Genomic DNA, 21,390 nt, shown 5'->3' with positions numbered 1-21,390 from the left:
GCATGCGTGGTTGCGCACTTTTACTTGGCTCTGCGAGCCATTGTTGTATTTCTTTTTCTACCGACCTGAGGATGCGGGCTCCTCTCTCCACAGCGGGCCTCTTTGGACAGGTAAGGCCTTCACCTTTTTCCTCCGTTGTCTTCTCTTCCTCTCTTCTTACCGTTGATTTTGATTTTTCTTTTTTTGTCTCCATCTTCTTTCCACCTTTATACTCACTTTTCTGTAACTTTTATTTCTGTGCCTTTGTATTTTCTCTTGTTTTTCCCGACTTTTCTGGAGAGGGCTGGAAGTCTCCGTCCGGCCACTACTCCATCACGTGACTCCTCAGTTAACTCTATTTTCAAGGTAGAATGGTTTTCATCAAAGGGAACAAAGTAGTATTCCATTGTGGAGGTAGAAGTGATAAGCTTGGGAGATGCCATTGTAGTAGTCTTGGTGAGGAATATTTAACAGATGGTACACCCAGTTGTCTATGTTTAAGGTGTGCCAACCAAGCAGACTGGTTTGACCCGAAAGGTATTGATATTCTTGAATGAAGGCACACTTATTAATCATCACATTCCTCAGTCGTGACTTGTTGATGGTGAAAGACTTGGGGATGTCAGGAATTGAATTACTTACTGCAAGATACCCAGTCTTGGATCTGCCCTTGCAGCCACATGTATGGATATAGCCTAGTTGAGCTTCTGGTCAACAGTGACCCACTAGATGTTCACAGTGGGGGAACTCTGTGATGGCAATGACATAAAATATCACAGGGTAGGCAGCTTGACCCTTTAATGGTGAAGATAGGCTTGAATCTTACTTCCACTTATCATTCTGAGCTCCAATGGTATCTAGGTCTTTGCTGCACACTACCATAGTCTGACTTTTCTAAGAAACTGCACATTGCACAATCATCAATGAACCTCCTCAAAATGTCTTAAGTTGGAAGGATCATCATTGATGAAAATAATTCCTGCAGCGGCAGTGTGGACCTCAAGCTCCCAGGCAGGAGTGAGACCCTCAGGATCCCAGCACAACCGGGGCCTCGGTGGGGAGGTTTTAGTGATCAGTGTGGCCAGCATTTTTTGGTAAGAATTACATATCATTTTAATGCTTAAAAAGCCTTCCAGTTTATTGTTGTTTAAACATTGTTACAAGTGATTTGCTGTTGCTAATTGGCTGTTTTTAAAAAATGACCAGTTATCCAAAAAACACTTTTATCCAAAATAGGCCAGGTCCCGACCATTTTGGATAATCGGAGTTGTACTGTATTAGATCTGATTCCACCACTTCTCCTGGCAGCCCGTTCCAGGCACCTAAATTCTCTATATAGAATTTTTGTCCTGAACATCCCCTTTGAACTTATTCCACTACATATTAAATGCACATTCTCTAGTGTATGATACATTTGCCCAGAGGAAAAGACTTTGAATTTATATTGGACCTCTCAAAACACATCACACTTGTCCAGGTTAAACTTCATCTGCCATTGCTCTGCCCATATGAGTAATGGATCTATATCCTGTTTTAGTCTTTGATAAATAACCCTCTACACTGTTCATAACTCCACCAATCTTTCTATTACCTTGCATCACTTCTTTTACCCACGTCTGGATCAAATTTAAAACAAATTGAACCCATATAGTTCTGAAAAAAATCCAAATGAAGAGGCTACTTGTGTACAGATGTGGCTACTACAGAAACACCAGACTTCTGTATTAGCACTAATATATTCTTTGCCTTCACAGCTTTGCAGCATTCATGCCTCAGTTGTTTCTTGGTAGTGTGTGGGTCGAATCAAATTGACCAAAAGTTGTCTCCTGGAATAGCACGGACCAAAGGTGAACCTCTGGCTCATCCACTAAAACTCCTGGCCAAAAATGATTAAAAAATGCTTCAATCTTGTGTTTGACACTCAACCATTCCACATAAACAATTAGGGTTGACAGGCTGCAAAGCTTTGATTAGATCAGTTGATTGTTAAACACTCACCTATTTTTAATGCTTGGTCCTTAACACAAAGTAATTTCATGCTGCTCCCCTGGTGGACTAGCAAGTCAAATTTAGAAACATTATTTGCTGCCTCAGATGTATTCGCCCTCATTCTTCATTGAATCAGGGTTGGCACAATGGTTTGAAAGTAATGTCAAGGTGAGAGATACTGTATGTGAAATACGAAATCTGGGTTCAATGGATTATAATTCTGTAATGATTCACAGTGCCTCATGGGTGAAATGATAATTCCAATATGAATATCTCCTTTTTGGGAATGTGATAATGATGGCAGTGCCGCAAAAGTAAATGAAGGATGTTGTTATAATGAAAGTAGGACTTTTTCTCTACAAGACTACTACAATGGACACACCTTCCAATGTTAATATAGACGGATGGATATGCAAGACGTAAAGGACGAGATAAAGAAAGTTTATCCCCGTTCTGGCCTACATTATCAGACGACTATATTAGTCACAACTTGGCCAATTCAGTCACAGGTGGTGATATCATGGCAGTCTTGGTGCTGGTCATTAAACCCCAACCAGAGATGAATTGTGTGCTTCACTATTCTCAGAGTTTCTTTCAAGTGTTGTTCAACTGGAGAAGTAGCAATTTATCAGCTGAAGAAGAATTATTTCCTTTGAGTTGATAGAGATCAATCAGCAAGTGAATATTAGACAGGATGAACAGATGAATATCTACTCTTGTTCCTATAAAAGCAAAGGAAACTGTAACAGGTTTACCTTTCTCATGTAGACCCTTTTTCTCGTATAGAATAATCAGCTCACTGTACTTCTGTGCTTTCTTCAGAACATGCTCACTCTCCTCAATGTGACACTGGTTGTTTTCCAGCCGTAACAATGGGGCCACAAGCGCCACATTAGTCTGAAACATACAGTAGCCAGCATTCAGGAAGGAAGAAAAGGCCGAAAACCTTTTGTTTGCTGTTGACACATAGCACTACCTCACCATTGTCTTTTACATCCCCTCCACTGTCTTGTCACACTACTTGTTGAACATCCTGTGCTGGATGAGCCAAGATTTCTTCTTGTTAGCTACCAGGAAGATTGAAGCTATCGTCTTTTGACCTTCCCAACCAACTCCATTTCCTAGCTGTTATTTACATTCCTTTTGTTGACCTTTGATACCTTGATTAATCCTAATAAACATAATTAATCCTAAAATGAAATGTTAATTCTGAAATGGCTCCCTCCCCAAAGCCATCCTAGAAATATTTTCTGTCCTGATCTTGCCTTAGCGAATCTGCTGTTGAAATGCACGTCTTTATTACTTCTAGACTTAGGATAAATAATTGCATTAACTTCCATCTCTCTATATGCCTGCCCTGACCCTTTGCACAATTGTGGTAAAATTGACTACATTTAGAAGCCTTCCTAAAATGCTGTGTCTAAAGGGTGTGGTACAATGCTTAAGCTGAGACTTAAAGTCCAGCTCCTAACATGTGGATTTGAGGTTCTCTACATCAGGCAGTTATGAATCTGTAATTCCATTGGGCAAGCTATATTTTTCAAGAAAGCAGAATATTTTCTTGAATCTATTCCTCTTTCAACTTGAACTAGATCATTGGTGCTGGATGAACTCCAAAACATTTGGGAGACACAGGGGATGATAGAAGCTTGAGAGAGAAAGTCACCCTCAAAAATCAGGAGGAAGGTAGCTGGGTGACTGTTAGGAGAGGGAAGGGGAATAGGCAGACAGTGCAGAACACCCCTGTGGCCGTTCCCCTCAACAATAAGTATACTGTTTAGGATAATGATCGGAGGGGACAATCTACCAGGGGCAAGTCATAGTGGCCACGTCTCTGGTACAGAGTCTGGCCCTTTGCCTCAGAAGGGAAAGGGGGAGGGAGTGACAGTGATAGGGGATTTGCTAGTTAGGCAAACAGATGGGAGGTTTTGTGAACAAGATCAAGGTTCCCAGATGGTATGTTGCCTCCCAGGAGCCAGGGTCAGGGACATCTAGGGTCTATAGTCAATTGGAGAGTTTGACATGTGTTTATTTCAATGCAAGGAGTATTTGGAATAAAGGAGATGAACTTAGAGCAAGGATCAATACGTGGATATATGATATTGTGGCCATTACAGAGACTTGGCTGGCAGGATTGGCTGATACAGGTACTGGGGTTTAGGGGTTTTAAAAGGAACACGATGCGAGGTCGGGGGAAGGGGATGGAAGTAGCATTACTGGTCGGGGACACAGCTCTAGAAAGGGAGGACACTGTAGAGGGAGTGTCCATTGAGTTGATGTGGGTGGAAGTCAGCACTGACTGTGCTGGGAGTAGTCTATAGGCCACCAAACAGCCCTCAGAACAGTAAGGAACAGATAAGCATATTTTGGAATGGTGCAGAAATTACAGGGTGGTTGCCATGGGAGACTTCAACTTCCCCAATGTTGACTGGTACCTCCTGACTTCAAGAGGGATAGATGGGGCAAAATTTGTCAGATAAGTCTAAGAAGGATTCTTGACACAGTATGTGGACTAGTGATTAGAGAAAGGGCTATACTGGATCTGGTACCGGGTAACGAACCTCGTCAGATCCCTTAGCGGGGGAGTATTTCAGTGAAAGTAACCACAACTCCCTGAACTTTAGCATAGCTATGGATAAGGATAAAAGCAGACAAAATGGGAAAGTGTTAATTGGGGAAGGGCTTATTACGATGGAATGAGGCAGGAATTAGGGAGAGTGAATTGGGAACAGATGTTCACAGGAGAAAGCACAGAACTAATGTTCTAAGTTTAGGCACCACTGGTGCCGGGTTCAGGATAAGTTTGTCCCACTGAGACAGGGAAAAGATTATAGGAAAAGGGAACCACGGTTGACCAAACAGGGTAAGGAAGCTATTTAAGAGGAAGAAGGAAGTATATATTAGATATAGGAAACAGGAGGTGCTCATGTGAATTATATGGTAGCCAGGAAGGAACTTTAGAAAGGACTTAGGAGAACTCAAATGGAGTACGAGAAGGCCTTGGCAAGTAGGATTAAGGAGAGCCTCAAGGCATTCTCTGTGAATATAAAGAACAGAAGGATGATAAGCATGAAGGTGGGGCTGCTCAAGGATAAAGAATGCAACATGTATCTAGATGCAGAGGAGGTTGGAAAGGTCATAAATTAATACTTCAGTATTCACCCAAAGAAAAAGACTTTGATCAGGGTGAGGTCGGAATAGAACAGGCTCGTGTGCTGAACAGAGCTGAGATTAAAGAAGTATTAGATCTTCTTAAAAACATTAAGATTGTTAAGTCCCCAGAGCCAGACACAATATTCCCCAAGTTACTGTGGGAAGGTAGGGAACAGATAACTGGGGCATTGGCTATGATCTTTGGATCTTCCTTGGTGATAGGTGGGGTGCCAGATGATTGGAGAATAGCAAATATGGTCCCCTTGCTTAAAAAAGGTAAAAGGGAGAATCCTAAGAATTATCGACCAGTGTTGTGCAAACCTATGGAGAAGATTCTTAAGGATAGAATTTATGAGTATTTGAAGTATACTCTACTGAAGGAGTCAGCATGGTTTTGTGAAGGGAAGGCTGAGCCTCACGAGCCTAATGAGTTATTTGATGAGGTAACAAAAAAATTGATGAAGGTAGGGCAGTAGATGAGGCCTCTTATAGATCTTAGTAAGGCATATGACAAAGTCCTCCATGAGAGACTTGTTCAGAAAGTCATGAGGCATGAGATCCATGAAACCATGGCTGTGTGGATTAAAAATTGGCTTGCCTAAATAGATGCAAATTATTTTGCCTGGAGGTCAGTGACTAATGGAGTTTCACAGGGATCTGTTCTAGGAACCCTGCTCTTTGTAATGCTTATAAATGACCTGGATGAAGAAGCAGAAGGATGGGTTAATGTTTGTGGACGATACAAAGGTTGGAGGAGTTGTGGATGATGCTCAAGATTGTCGTAGATTACAAAAGGATATAGTCAAGATGTAGAATTGGGTGGAAAAGTGGCAGATGAAGTTCAATCTGGATAAGTGTAAGTAAGGTGATGTATATTGGAAGGTCAAACCAGAAGGCTGAGTACAGGGCTAATGGTCTGATATTTAACAGTATGGAGAAACAGAGGGACCTTGGGGTCCAAACCCAAACATCCCTCAAGGTTACCACACAGGTAGATAGGATAGTTAAGAAGGCTTATGGGATTGAGTTCAAGAGTCATGAGGTCATGTTACAACTCTACAAATTTCTGGTGAGACCACATTTAGAGCATTGAGTTCAGTTCAGGTCACCCCATTGTAGGAAGGATAGGGAAGGTATGGAGAGGGCGCAGAGGAGATTTTCCAGGATGTTGCCTGGCTTGGAAAATAAGTCTTATGAGGCAAGGTTAGCAGAAGTGGATCTTTTCTCTATGGATTGAAGGATAGGAGGAGACTTAATAGAAGTCTACAAGATTCTGAGAGGCATAGATAAGGTGGACAGCCAGCACCTTTTTCCCAGGGCAGGAATAGCAAACACTAGGGAACATCTCTACAAAAGGTAAGTTTAGGAGAGACATCAGAGTTATGTTTTTTTTTTTTTACACAGAGGGCTGTAGGTGCCTGAAATGCCTTGCCAGGGATGGTGGTGGAGGCTGAAACATTAGGGGGATTTAAGAGACACTTAAGACAGGCACATGGATGAAAGAAAAATGGAGAGTTAAAAGCTAGGAAGGGTTTAGTATTTTTTTGGTAGGAATATATTGGCCGGCACAACACTGAGTGCCGAAGAGCCTTTACTGTGCTGTAATGTTCTATCTGTTTGGGAAGTAGTGTCAGACAGGTACACCGTGCTGCCTGTTCAATGCACATCTACCTACATTCAACCTTGAAGAATAGGAACAAGGTCAAAATAGAGTATCTCAAATTGAATAATTCCATCAATGCTCAGAAAAAAATGAGAAAATGTGACATTTATTTTTGCCTTTAAAGCTAGGCATACCATTCTACTTACTTGAAGATAACATTTTAATAACGTTGTGTCAATGATCTGGAGCAATTTTTTCTTTGACTTGATGGTTGGGGTACCTTCCATGAGTGGTGAAGTGGTAGAGGGTTCTGAATCATGTAGCTGTTTTACTAAATGCATTCGTTTCTTGGAAGAATAATAAAAGTTATAAACAATATTATCAATGAAGTCTTACAATGCCATAAACAAATTTGACTTTAAACCCACCATGCATCTTACAACCACATTCTACAATACCCAGTGGACATTTACCCATCATTAGGGAGTCTAAACATTTTCTCTCAGAAACCACATTTGAATTGTATTCAGCCTCATTCGGTAGAATGGCTTTCTTCCTGTCTGAATACATAATCTAGAGCAGTATTTTTCTCAACCTGTGGTCCATGGGTTTGTTTCCATTGATCCTCAGTAGGTAAAGGAATACTTAATGTGTTCTGTGGATGAAGAAAGGTTGGGAACCACTGATCGAGAGCATTTACTTTAATAGATCCCCAACCCCAATAAATTCAGACATTCCTGACAATCTGTTATGCCATGTAATTACTCATCTTGTGAGTTGAACCAAACTTACAATGGATTTTTCAAATATGACAGGTCATAAGCCCCCTGGAATATTCATAAATAGATCATTTAAAAGTAATGCAAGCCTTTACAGGCGTATTTAAACCAGTAGAATAGTATTTTCCCAGGAGCATTTACCTGGGTCAAGTAGTCTATGAGTGCTAAATGTGCTTTTTCCAGCTCTGCGGTAGATAGTGTGGGAAGAGGATTGGGGTACTGAAGTTGTTTTCTGAAATCAGCTGGCAACAAATCTGGGTACAGCCCAATCACATGAGTGGGATCTGGTGAATCAAATAAATGTAATGAAAATAATATAATTCAGTTTCAGTTAGAATCCCTAAGTTCCAAAAATGTAACCTGTATATCTCTAGCTTCAAACATCTGAATTAAGTGCTCCTCACTGGCCCTACAGGTCTGAAATAATTAATATTTGAGATCCAAATCTTTTCATGTACCTTCAATTTGGAGATGGCACCATTATGAGCTGCCTTCTCTCAAGTTCCTAATTCATCTCCTACACCATTCCTCATAAATTCAAATCAAGGCTCACACTCTCATTCTACATTCACTATTTCTCATTCTCTCCTTCCATTAGATATGCCTATTACGGTTTCACCAAATCACCATTTATGCCTATGGAATGGAGAGTGAGAATTAGGAAGAGATTTCTAGCAAGAGCTTCAAGTTCCTTCACTTGCTCTCATCATTCCTGGACCTGCCCTGCAATGGCCTCTGCCTAGTTCATCATCTATTTAAAAATAATAGGTCTGTTGGTACCTGTGCCAAGTTTAGCAAAAACTTGCATGGAGTCATCAAAACGTTTCTGGCAGAACAAGTTGAAAGCAAAAAGGTTCTGAATGTGATGAATTTGTTGCCATTTATCATTGTCTGAATCATCCTTCATTTTCTGTAACAAAATGGCACTTCTTCAGGATTGGTAGACAGTCACAATTAGCAAATACCACAGAGTTGAGCATTCTGAAGCATGAACCAATCTGCCAACAACAATTATGAATTAGTAACAAATGAATAAAAGTATCTGGCTTTCTTTTGTAAATTTACTATGAATATCAATTTTATCAAAATATTCTCCTGCTTCTGACAGCAAGCTCTACTTTACAGGTCTTGTTTACCAGAGGGCACCCAACATAAAATGCCACCCATCCAGTCAATGCCAGCTCCTATTAGCCCAATTCCCCTTCTTTATTCTCCCTTTTACCCTGTAGCTTTCTCTCTCATATTCTGATCAACCCCCCCCACCCCTCCCCACTTTTAATTCTTTTTGCCACTTACCTACAAAACAGGTAATTTGCAGTAGCCAGTTAATTTAGCAGCATGCAAGAGGAAACTAGAGTACATGGGGAAAGCCAAGGACACAGGGAGAATATGCAAACTGCAAAAGAACAGAGATCAGGATGAAATCTGGTTCCTGGAACTGTGTGGCAGCAGAATATACAGCTATTCCACTGTACTGCCCAACACAGAGTGGGAAGGGAGAAAGAAAAATTCTGGCACATTCTAAAGAGTAGCTGTGGCACAATTGCTTGGCTAGAATGCTCATTAGTTCCTGCTCATTTTAATTCCCCATGTTATCTACTTCAATGTAATTAAATTCAAATGAATCAATCAAGATGAATTTCATAATCTGTTTGAATACATTTTCAAAAATTATGTTCTTTATTGATCAAATTCTAAAACCAACTTGCTTTGCAGAAATTTAAGACTCCTGTCTATTAGATTTTACATAAAGATATAAACTGCAGGAGTAATAATCTCCTTGATGAACTAAAGAGGATTTTAGTTTAAGATCAGTTCTGTCTGGTTCTTTTGCCTATGTCTGGAAGAGTTCACAGCACCACAGTCATGATCATTATACTTTCCTGCATCAGAGACACAAAGACATCAAAATCTTTGCATGTATTAACAATAATTTAAAACAATGTGCAATATCCAAAGGTGCACACTGTATATACTTACAGCCAGCTGTAAAGCCAATTCAAATTGCTTGTCTTGAAGAAGCTGTCGGATCTGAGTTGCAATTGATACAGGTACCAGCCTCCATACAAAGTGATTGCTGGCCACATACACAACATTAGACCTGGGAAGGAAAAATGTGATTAGAAGTGAGAAAGGAAATGGGAAGAAAGAAGAAACTTGCATCAGATACAACATTTAGATGCTTACAGCACATGAACAGGGCCTTTGGCCTAACTTGTCCATGGCAACCAAGTAGTTGTTTCATTTGCCTGCATTTTGCCCACATCCATCTAACCCTTTCCAATCCATCTACCTGTATAAATGTCTTTTAAACAAAATTGTAATTGTACCCACCTCTACCATTTCCTCTGACATTTTGTTCCACATACTGTATGTAAAGAGTTGCCCCTCAGGTCCTTTTTTTAAACGTCTTTCCCCTCACCATAAATCCATGCTTCCTAGTTTTAGCTTTCCTTACCCTGGGGAATAGACTATGAATATTTACCTTATCATCATTTTATATCCTTCCATGTTTACCCCAAGACTATGCTCCAGACAAAAAAAAGTCCCAACCTAACTAGTCCCTCATTAAAACTCATTCCCAGTAATATTTTCTACACTTTCTCTGGCTTAATGGCATCATTTCCATAGATGGGTGTCCAAACAGCATAGAATAATCCAAATATTGTCTCACCATTGTTTTGTACAGATGTGACATGACATCTTATCTCCTGTACTCAGTGCCCTGACTGATGAAAGCAAGTATGTCAATGTCTTCTTCACCACCCTACCTGTGCTGCTATTTTTAACAAACTGTATACTTGTACCCCGTTTCCACTAATAACAAGCAAATGTAGATAAACTCCTGTATTCATAATATTAAAAATTCTTCTTCAGATCAGCATATTACCTTTCCATTCTCTATCTTGACAGAGAAATTGCATTATTTCATTGAAGTCAACAAATGTATAAAAAGCAGATGTTGACAATATTTAGACATTATAGCTGATGAAAAACAATAATTAGAGTGAAGGAAAAGGAGACACTGAGATTACTTGATACACAAGTACTTCCTTTGCAGACTTGAAGAAAATTGATGGAATATTTAACAAAGCATAAAAAGAATGCAAATCTGGTCAGATCTTGAAATGGACGCATCAGACCTATTTTAGCATGGCATTTAGTCCCCATGCTATCAGTCCCCATACTGATCCCACTGCCCCATGCTCTCGACAGCCCCCTATCAGTCTCTTTTTTTAAATTTTTTATTTTTCACACCATAAATCACATTAGCCATGATATACACTATTTCTTTTTCACACATATACAGTGACTTTTTCTCCCCCCCCCCCCTCCTCCCAAGCCACCCCCCCACCCCCCACTCTCATCCATTTTAGGTATACAATCTAGGTTGCATTAAGCCAGTCAGACAATGTTGTCATTCAACAAAAATACACCAGAAATTCTACTGAGTCCATTCTTTTCTTTTCTTCTCCTTCCATCAACTTAGGTAACGTTTGTCCCCGGTAGGTTTTCGCTATTGTATTTAATGTAAGGCTCCTATACTTGTTCGAATATTTCAATATTATTTTTTAACCTATATGTTATTTTTTCTAATGGAATACATTTATTCATTTAAATGTAGTAGTTTCTTCCTTTTAATTTGGTTATGTATTCCATTAATATTTAAAGACATATAGTTCAGCGTAGCCCTTTTATATTTTGTTTATCTTCTCTTTCCGTTTTTCCATCATTACCTTTCCTCCTTTTCCATTTCTGTTTTCTTATTTTCAACTCTTTATAAGACAACATTCCTACAACATCCAACATTTTCCTTATTCTCCTATTTCTATCTTATTTATCCCAAATCTCCACTTCCCCTCCTGAGTTGTCCTTTATCCCTTGTCGGACAACCACATCTCCCCTCTCCATTTGGATTTACGAATCCACTCGCAAGCGTCAACTGATTTTGCAGTGACCGCTATTTCCCCTCACCCCGCCCCCCCAGAAAAGATTTCACTTTTCATATGTCACAAAGGTCACTCTTTTAATTCCCTCCTTATTCTCTCTATTCCATTACCTTCCCTTATTAATTCTTGTCTATACTATCTATATTTTCCTCTAAGTACAGATACATTCACGTATGCACATTGTCTCTATTCACTCTTATACCTCTTTACCCGCATACATATCAATCGTGATCATTTTTACTCTCATTACCCGTCTTCATCCCTCAGTCTATTTTTGTCTTTACCCACATACATATCAATCGTGATCATTTTAACTCTCATTACCCATCTTCCTCCCTCAGTCTATTTTTGTAATTGTTCTGCAAATTTTCGTGCTTCTTCTGGATCCAAGAATAGTCTGTTTTGTTGTCCTGGAATAAATATTTTCAATACCGCTGGATGCTTTAGTATAAATTTATACCCTTTCTTCCATAAAATCGCCTTTGCTGTATTGAACTCTTTTCTCTTCTTTAGGAGTTCAAAACTTATATCTGGATAAATGAAGATTTTTTGCCCTTTATACTCCAGTGGTTTGTTGCCCTCTCTTACTTTTTCCATTGTCTTCTCTAGTACCTTTTCTCTTGTAGTATATCTTAGGAATTTTACTACTATAGATCTTGGTTTTTGTTGTGGTTGTGGTTTAGAGGCCAATACTCTATGTGCCCTTTCTATTTCCATTTCTTGCTGTAGTTCTGGACATCCTAGGGTCTTAGGGATCCACTCTTTTATAAACTCCCTCATATTCTTGCCTTCTTCATCTTCCTTAAGGCCCACTATCTTTATGTTATTTCTTCTGTTATAATTTTCCATTGTATCTATTTTTTGAGCTAGTAGTTCTTGTGTCTCTTTAGTTTTTTTATTAGATTCCTCCAATTTCTTTTTTAAGTCTTCTACCTCCATTTCTGCTGCTACTGCCCGCTCTTCCATCTTGTCCATTTTTTTCCCCATTTCTGTTAAGGTCATATCTATTTTATTCATTTTCTTTTCTGTGTTGTTTATTCTTCTTCTTAAATCCTTAAATTCCTGTGTTTTCCATTCTTTAAATGACTCCATGTATCCTTTGATAAGAGAAAGTATATCCTTTATCTTGCCTTTCTTTTCTTCTTCTATTTCACTGTACTCTTCCTCTGGGTTGGCCATCTGTTGTTTCTTTGGTGCCCTTTCCTTCTCTTCTTTCTTGTTTCCATTGTCTTCTGTGGTCTCTTCTTGCTGCAGGTGTTCTGCAGCTGTCGTTGCCGGCTGTGGAGATCGACTCCTCAGCTGGTCCCCCCTCCCGTCGGTGTGTTTTTTTTCATGCGCGGTTGCGCACTTTTACTCGGCTCAGCGAGCCATTTTTGTAGTCCATTATTTACCGACCTGAGGGAGCGGGTTTCTCTCTCCGCAGCGGGCCTCTTCGGACAGGTAAGGCCTTCACCTTTTTCCTCCTTTGTCTTCTCTTCCTCTCTTCTTACCGTTGCTTTCGATTTTTCTTTTTTTGTCGCCATCTTCTTTCCACCTTTATACTCACTTTTCTGTAACTTTTATTTCTGTGCCTTTGTGTTTTCCTTTGTTTTTCCCGACTTTTCTGGAGAGGGCTGGAGTTCACCGTCCGGCCACTACTCCATCACGTGACTCCTCCGCCCCCTATCAGTCTCCATACTGATCCTACTGTTCTGCGCTCTCCCAACAGCCCAATATCAGTCCACATACTGATCCCACTGCCCTGCGCTCTCCCGCCAACCTGCTATCAGTCCCTACATTGATCCCACAGCCTTGTGCTCTCCCGACAGCCCATTATAAGTCCCCACACTAATCCCAGTTTCTCACGGTCTCCCAACAGCACCTGTACAGCATTCTTTTATCCTGAAAACAGAGATACTGTGAGGTACACAATGCTGGGATATCGTCTTACGGTCACTTCATAAGCACGCAGCTAGCACTGATGGACATACGACCAAACATATTTTTTGTATTTACATATATTTTTTTCTTTATTTTTAATTGTATGTACGGATGGTCGTAAGTCGCATAGGTTGTAAGTAGGGGAGAGGCTGTAGAGTGAATGTTATAAGCTTTAAAATAATCAAATCCAGTTATAGGCATAAGTGCCAAGACAAATTAATTGGTAAAACAGCATTTACATTCTGAGTTTCATAAACAGATATTGATTACCAGAAGTGGGCTAATAATTTAGTCTTTCTTAAAATTATGAGACTATTAACATGACGAGTGGTTTTCGATTGAATAGAGAAGATTTATCAGAACTATCCCAGTGATAACTGAAGTAAAACATATAATTTGGGGATGCTGTGATTAAAGCAAAGATACCATGCTGGAGAAAATCAGGAGGTCAAACAGTGTACTCTATATAGCAAAGATAAGGAGTCATGTGATGGAGTAGTGGCTGGTAGGAGAATACCAGCCCTCTCCAGAAAAGAAGAAAAAAAGTGAAGAAAAAGCAAAGCCCCAGATACACAGAACACAACAAATAAAAGATAAAAGTGTGGAGAAAATGGCATCTAAGAAAGAAAAACCAAAAACAACGGGGAAAAAAAGAAGGAAAGACGCCGGAAGAGAAAGGAGAAGGCCTTACCTGCACGAAAAAGCAGGGACCCGCCGTGGAAAGAGGAGCCCGCTCCCCGAGGTTAGTTGAGACCCCGCAGGATCGCGACCTACCGACCACAGGACTGCAAAAATGGCTCACTGAGCCAAACATAGGTGCGCGATGTGCACAACAAGGTTAAGGAGAACACCGACGGGAGGGGGGACCAGCTGTGGAGTGAAACTACACAGCACAAACAGCTGAGAGATGCCCGACCGCAGGGCACCCAGCTGGAAGAAAAAGAAAGCAACGGATGACCGACAGCAGGGCTCCCAGCTGGAAGAAAAAGAAAACAAAGGGAAAGGAATGGACGAGAAAGAAAAACAGAAGTAGGAGGCCCAACAGATAACCAGCCCAGAAAAAGAGGACCAACATCAAGAAACCATGAGAAAAAAAAACCCAACAAACTGAGACAAGCAGCTCAACAAGAAAGTCAGAAGAGACACAGGTACAAGGAAGAGAAATAGAGACACAAACCCAAGAGCAGACACAGAAGAAGAACACCAGGCTCTGCACAGAGGAATAGAAGGTAAAATGAATGGACAGTACATAGATAAAAAAAATTTTCATTAACAAATGAAAGCATTAAAAGAATGGTTGACACTAGAATTTAGTGAAATTAAAAGAAAAATGAAAAGTATAGAAGAAAAAGTGAGTAGAATAGAGCTGGTCAAAACAGATGTAGGGAAAGGATTAGAAAATGTGGAAGAACGTGTAATGGTGGTAGAAATGGAAGTGAACGACTTAAAAATAAAATTGGAAGAAAGTGACAAAAAAGTTAAGCAATGGGAATGGGAGGGGTGAGAATGAAAAAAGGAAACCAGAAGAAGAAGACCAACATCAAGACACCATGGAAAAAAAAATACCCAACAAACTGAGACAAGCAGCTCAACAAGAAAGTCAGAAAAGAAACAGATACAAGGAAGAGAAATAGAAGACACAAACCCAAGAGCAGACACAGAAGAAGAAGAAGAACCCCAAGCTCTGCACAGAGGAATAGGAGGTAAAATGAATGGACAGTACAAACATAAAAAAATTTTTCAAGAACATATGAAAGCATTAAGAGAATGGCTGACACTAGAATTTAGTGAAATAAAAAGGAAAATGAAAGTACAGAAGAAAAAGTGAGTGGAATAGAGCTGGTCATAAAAGATGGTGGGAAAAGATTGAAAATGTGGAAGAACATGTCATGGCAGTAGATATGGAAGTGAACGACTTAAAAAGAAAATTGGAAGAAAGTGATAAAAAAGTTAAAGAAACACAGGAGTTGTTAGCTCAGAAGATGGATATAATGGAAAACTATATAATGGTGAAACAAGATAAAGATAGTGGGCCTTAAGGAAGATGAAGAAGGCAAAGATATGAAAGAATTTATAAGAGAATGGATCCCAAAGGTCCTGGGAATGCCAGAAATGCAGGAAGGAATGGAAATGCACACAGAACATTAGCCCCAAAACCACAGTCACAACATAAACCAAGATCCGTTTTAGTAAAATTCCTGAGATATAGGACAAGAGAAAATATATTGGAGAAGGCAATGAATAAAATGAGAGAAGACAAAAAAACAACTGGAGTACAAATGTCAAAAAAGATTTTCTACCCAGACATACGTTTTGAGCTTCTAAAGAAGAGGAAGGAGTTTAACGCAGCAAAATCGATCCTATGGAAAAAAGGCTATAAATTTATGTTAAGATATCCAGCGGTGCTTAAAATAGTTATCCCAGGGGAGCAAAACAGACTGTTCTCAGATCCGGAGAAAGCACGAAAATTTGCAGAACGCCTGCAAGACAGAAAGAGAGATGACGAGATGTAACAAGAACAAAGAAAACTACATATAAAGATGTAAAAATAATGTATAAGTAAGAACTAAAGGAGGGAAGAAAAGGGAAGTAAGGGAGGGGGGGGGAAGAGGAGGGGTTAAAAAATAAAAAGAAAATGAAAAAGAGAAGAAAAGAGGGGAAGCTTTGTTTTAATGTGAAGATAAAAGTCTTTTCTGAGAGAGAATAACAGTTACTGCGAAATCAGTTGACACTTGCGAACGGGTTCGCAGTCCGAATGGAGAGGGAAGTTGTGGTTGCCCAGCAAGGGACAAGGGGCAACTCAGAGAGTGGGGGGGGGGGACAGACACTTGGGGTTAAGGGAATTTTAGATGTGTCATACAGTGCATTCAAAAAAGGAAAACTGAGAAATGAAAATGGGGAAAAGGGGAAAAGTGGTAGTGATGAAGCAGAAATGAGATGTAAACAGAGTATGAGATGGCCATGTTGAACTATATGACTATAAATATTAATGGAATACATAACCAAATCAAAAGGAAGAGGCTATTAAATTTATTGGAAAAAGAATAGATATAGCATTCACGCAGGAAACGCATCTAACTGAAGTGGAACACAATAAATTAAGGAGAGACTGGGTAGGGCACGTAAAGGCAGCGTCATATAATTCAAAAGCCAGAGGAGTAGCTATATTAATCAATAAAAATGTACCAATCAAAATAGAGGAGGAAATAATAGATCTAGCAGGGAGATATGTAATGATAAAATGTCAGATATATTCAAAACTCTGGAATTTGGTCAATATATATGCACCTAATGAAGAGGATCAAAAGTTTATGCAAGATATTTTTTTGAAGATTGTAGATATGCAGGGGAATATGTTGATAGGAGGGGACTTTAACCTTAATTTGGATTCAAAGATGGATAAAACTGGACAAAAGACTAGCAAAAAGAACAAAGTAGGCAAATTTATGGTTAAATCAATGCAGGAAATGCAACTTTTGGATATATGGAGGTGATAACACCCAAAGGAGAAGGAATACTCATATTATTCGAGTAGACATAAAACATACTCAAGGATTGACCTGTTCCTGTTGTCAGCCCATATCCAAGGGAGAGTTAGAAAAATGGAATATAAAGCTAGATTGTTATCTGATCACTCACCCCTGTTATTGCCAATAGAACTGGAGGACATCCCACCAAGAACATATAGATGGAGATTAAACTCCATGCTACTTAAAAGACAGGAATTTAGAGAATTTATTGAGCACCAAATTAAAATGTACTTTGAAATAAATACGGAATCAATGAAAGACAAATTTATATTAATGCAATGAAAGCCTTCATCAGAGGGCAGATAATAAGCTATGTAACTAAGATGAAAAAGGACTACAATCGGGAAATAGAACAGCTTGAAAGGGAAATAGTAAGTACAGAAAAAGAACTAGCAACAAGGGAAGATACAACAAAAAGAGAATTGGCGGACAAAAAATAAAATACGAAACACTACAAACGTATAAGGTGGAAAAGAGCATAATGAAAATAAAGCAGAAGTATTATGAGCTAGGAAAAAAAACGCACAAAATACTAGCTTGGCAGCTTAAAACAGAACAAGCTAAAAGAACGGTATTGGCATCAAGGAAAAAGGACAAACAAATTACATATAACCCAACAGAGATCAATGAAAACTTCAAGGAATTCTATGAGCAATTATACCGAACTGAGAACAAAGGGAAAGAAGACAAAATAGATGAGTTTCTAGCTAAAATTGAACTACCAAAATTGCAAGGAGGAGCAAAACAAATTGATAAAACCATTTGAAATAGAGAAAATACAGGATATATTAAAAAAGTTATCGAACAATAAAACGCCTGGAGAGGATGGACTCCCAATAGAATTCTATAAAACATTTAAAGAGTTATTAATTCCTCCTCTCCTGGAAGTAATGAACCAGATAGAAGAAACATAAAACTTGCCAGATTCATGTAAAACAGCAATAATTACAGTAATATCAAACATAAAGATCCACTAACACCAGCATAGTATAGACCAATATCTCTACTTAACTTAGATTATAAGATAATAACAAAACTATTAGCAAACAGATTGGCTGACTGTGTACCAAAAATAGTAAAACTAGATCAAACTGGATTTATTAAAAGACAAACAGCGGACAATGTCTGTAAGTTCATTAACTTAATCCATGCAGTACAAGGAAATAAGACACCAACAGTAGCTGTTGCTTTAGACGCAGAAAAAGCCTTTGACAGGGTAGAATGGAATTATTTATTCAAAGTATTACAGAGGTTCAACCTACCAGAGAAATATATTAATTGGATTAAAGCATTATATAAGGGACCAATGGCAAAGGTGACAGTAAATGGATATATATCGAACCAATTTAAATGAAGCAGGTCAACTAGGCAGGGATGTCCACTATCTCCCTCACTGTTTGCTTTAGCAATAGAACCATTGGCAGAACTAATACGAACAGAAAATATAATAAAAGGGATAAAAATAAAAGAGAAGGAATATAAAATCAGTCCATTTTCAGATGACATCATAGTATACTTAACAGAACCAGAATTATCAATAAAAGAATTACTAAGAAATTGAAGGAATATGGAGAAATATCAGGGTACAAGATCAACACAAATAAAAGTGAAGCGATGCCAATGAATAATGCGGATTACACAAAGTTTAAAAAAAGAATCACCATTTAAATGGCAAACACAAGCAATCCGATACCTAGGTATTAGACTAAATAATAATCTAGGTCATCTATACAAATTAAATTATCAGCCATTAATGAAGAAATTACAAGATGACTTAGAACATTGGAAAGATTTACCACTAACACTGATAGGAAGGGTGAATTGCATTCAAATGAATATCTTCCCAAGGATACAATGCCTATTCCAATCGTTACCAATTCACCTAACAGAGAAATTCTTCAAGGAGCTAAAGAAAATTCTTATGGAAAGAGGGGAAAACTGAGGATAGCGCTAGATAAATTAACAGAATGGTACAAACAAGGGGGCTTACAGCTACCAAAATTTAAGAATTATTATAGAGCAGCACAATTAAGATACCTATCAGATTTTTATCAAACAAAGGAAAAACCAGATTGGACCAGATTACAGATAGATAAAATAGGGGAGAAGGTACCTGAACATATACTTTTAGTGGGATAAAAAACTGGTGCGACATGGGAATTCACCAGTACTGCATTATCTGCTCAACATTTAGAAGAAGATTCACGTAGAAAGGAAAAAAACAAATGATCAACTACCAAAATTAATATTTTTTTTTTCCTTTTTTATCAGGAAATTTACTTTCTCTTTTTTTTTAAATTTTTTTATTTTTCACACCATAAATCACATTAGCCATGATATACACTTTTTCTTTTTTTACCAAAATTAATATTGATGCAAAATCAACTAATGCCCTTCACAAAAGATAACCTTTCCATTACCGAATGGGAGAGAAAAGGGATCAAAAGAATAGAAAATTGTTTTTTGGGAAATAAATTATTATCTTTTGAACAAATGAAGTGCAAATATGGTATAACTCACTGTACAATGTTTGCATACCACCAACTGAAAACCTACTTGAAGGACAAATTGGGAAACAGGCTGAGGTTACTAGAAGGAAGCAATTTTGAATATGTGATTGCAGACACAATGATAATTAAAAGATTCATAACAAACATGTACATCAAACTGCAAGAGAAAGAGAACGAGGAAACAAACCCAAACAAAAATGGGAACAAGGTCTAAACATAAAGATAAAGAATGAAACATGGGAAAAGCCATGCTCCGGAACTTTGAGAAATACAATAAACACGAGGTTGCGCATGATACAATATAATTGGTTACGCAGGCTATATATCACGCCCCAAAAGTTAAATAAATGGGATCCAACAGTATCAGATAGATGTTTTTGCTGTAAGAAGGAAACGGGAACAGTACATGCAATTTGGGCATGTGAGAAAGTGAAAAAGTTTTGGGAAGATCTAAATCAGGTATTAAATAAAATCACAAAAAGCAACATACCAAAAAATCCAGAGATCATTCTTCTAAGTAATATAAGAAGTAAAGAACTTGGACTCGATTTGAATGGAGCACAAAAAAGATTTATTATGATAACCTTAGCTGTAGCAAAAAAATGTATAATGTCAACTTGGAAATCAGAAGAGACCCTGAGAGTACAGCAATGATACATGGAAATGAATAAATGTATTCCATTGGAAAAAATAACATATAATTTAAAAAATAAAGTCACATTATTTGAACAAATTTGGGAACCGTACATGGAACACAACAGAGAGGGCCTACCGCGGATCTCCAACCCCTAAAATGATAGAATGAGAAGAAGACGAAATGAACTGACCCAGTGTGTAAAAGTAGATGACACAATTTTCTTGTTTATTTTCATTGTGTGATGACATTGTTTAATGGGTTTATTGTATTGTATATGTTGAACGTTTAATGGGTTTAGAGGGTGGGTGGGAGGGAAGGGAGGGGGGGAAAAAGGGAGAAAATTACACTGTGTGTGTGTATTTTGATTAATATGGTTCATAGTGTGAAAAATAAAATTAAAAAAAATATATCTTCTTTGGCTTGGCTTCGCGGACGAAGATTTATGGAGGGGGTAAATGACCACGTCAGCTGCAGGCTCGTTTGTGGCTGACAAGTCCGATGCGGGACAGGCAGACACGGTTGCAGCGGTTGCAGGGGAAAATTGGTTGGTTGGGGTTGGGTGTTGGGTTTTTCCTCCTTTGCCTTTTGTCAGTGAGGTGGGCTCTGCGGTCTTCTTCAAAGGAGGTTGCTGCCCGCCGAACTGTGAGGCGCCAAGATGCGCGGTTTGAGGCGATATTAGCCCACTGGCGGTGGTCAATGTGACAGGCACCAAGAGATTTCTTTAGGCAGTCCTTGTACCTTTTCTTTGGTGCACCTCTGTCACGGTGGCCAGTGGAGAGCTCGCCATATAACACGATCTTGGGAAGGCGATGGTCCTCCATTTTGGAGACGTGACCCACCCAGCGCAGCTGGATCTTCAGCAGCGTTGACTCAATGCTGTCGACCTCTGCCATCTCGAGTACTATACACGTAAGCAACGTTTTGGGCCTAAGCACTTCATAAAGGTATAAGCAAAACGTGGGCAGGTGCCTGAATAAAATGGTGGGGGAAAGTGGAGAAGAACAGGCCCACTAAAATGGTGGGGGGCAGGGGCATGGCCACCATTTTATTCAGGCACCTGCCTACATTTTGCTCATACCTTTATGAAGTGCTCAGGCCCAAAACATTGGTTAAGTACTTTTATATTTGCTATATAAAGTACACTGTTTGACATACTGAGTTCCTCCAGCATTGTGTTTTTGTTAGTGATAACTGAATACATTTATTTGGATGAATTGTGGCTGGATTATTGAGTTGTTTATTAATATATGATTAGATGGTTCCTCTCCTTTAACCCAAGATGGAATAAATATAGAAAATTTGAAATATCTGTAACAATAACTAGAGTGCAGATTTAGTGG

At 38.8% G+C, this 21,390-nt stretch overlaps 1 protein-coding gene across 1 annotated transcript in view; it reads right to left on the bottom strand.

Moving 5' to 3' along the window:
* Nucleotides 1-21,390, bottom strand: part of vps39 (VPS39 subunit of HOPS complex) — a 136,269-nt gene that overhangs the window by 68,739 nt on the left and 46,140 nt on the right. The window contains exons 10-14 of the mRNA XM_069915495.1: nt 9,484-9,604; nt 8,284-8,413; nt 7,645-7,787; nt 6,931-7,071; nt 2,724-2,865 (exon numbers count right to left, since the gene is read on the bottom strand). Of these exons, the coding sequence (XP_069771596.1) occupies nt 2,724-2,865; nt 6,931-7,071; nt 7,645-7,787; nt 8,284-8,413; nt 9,484-9,604 (677 nt within the window). The remainder of the gene's footprint in view (nt 1-2,723; nt 2,866-6,930; nt 7,072-7,644; nt 7,788-8,283; nt 8,414-9,483; nt 9,605-21,390) is intronic.

This window comes from Narcine bancroftii, chromosome 2 (genome assembly GCF_036971445.1).
Source record: "Narcine bancroftii isolate sNarBan1 chromosome 2, sNarBan1.hap1, whole genome shotgun sequence".
Lineage (NCBI taxonomy): Eukaryota > Metazoa > Chordata > Chondrichthyes > Torpediniformes > Narcinidae > Narcine > Narcine bancroftii.
Note: the sequence above shows the minus strand (reverse complement) of the source record. Positions and strands in the feature narration are given on the sequence as shown.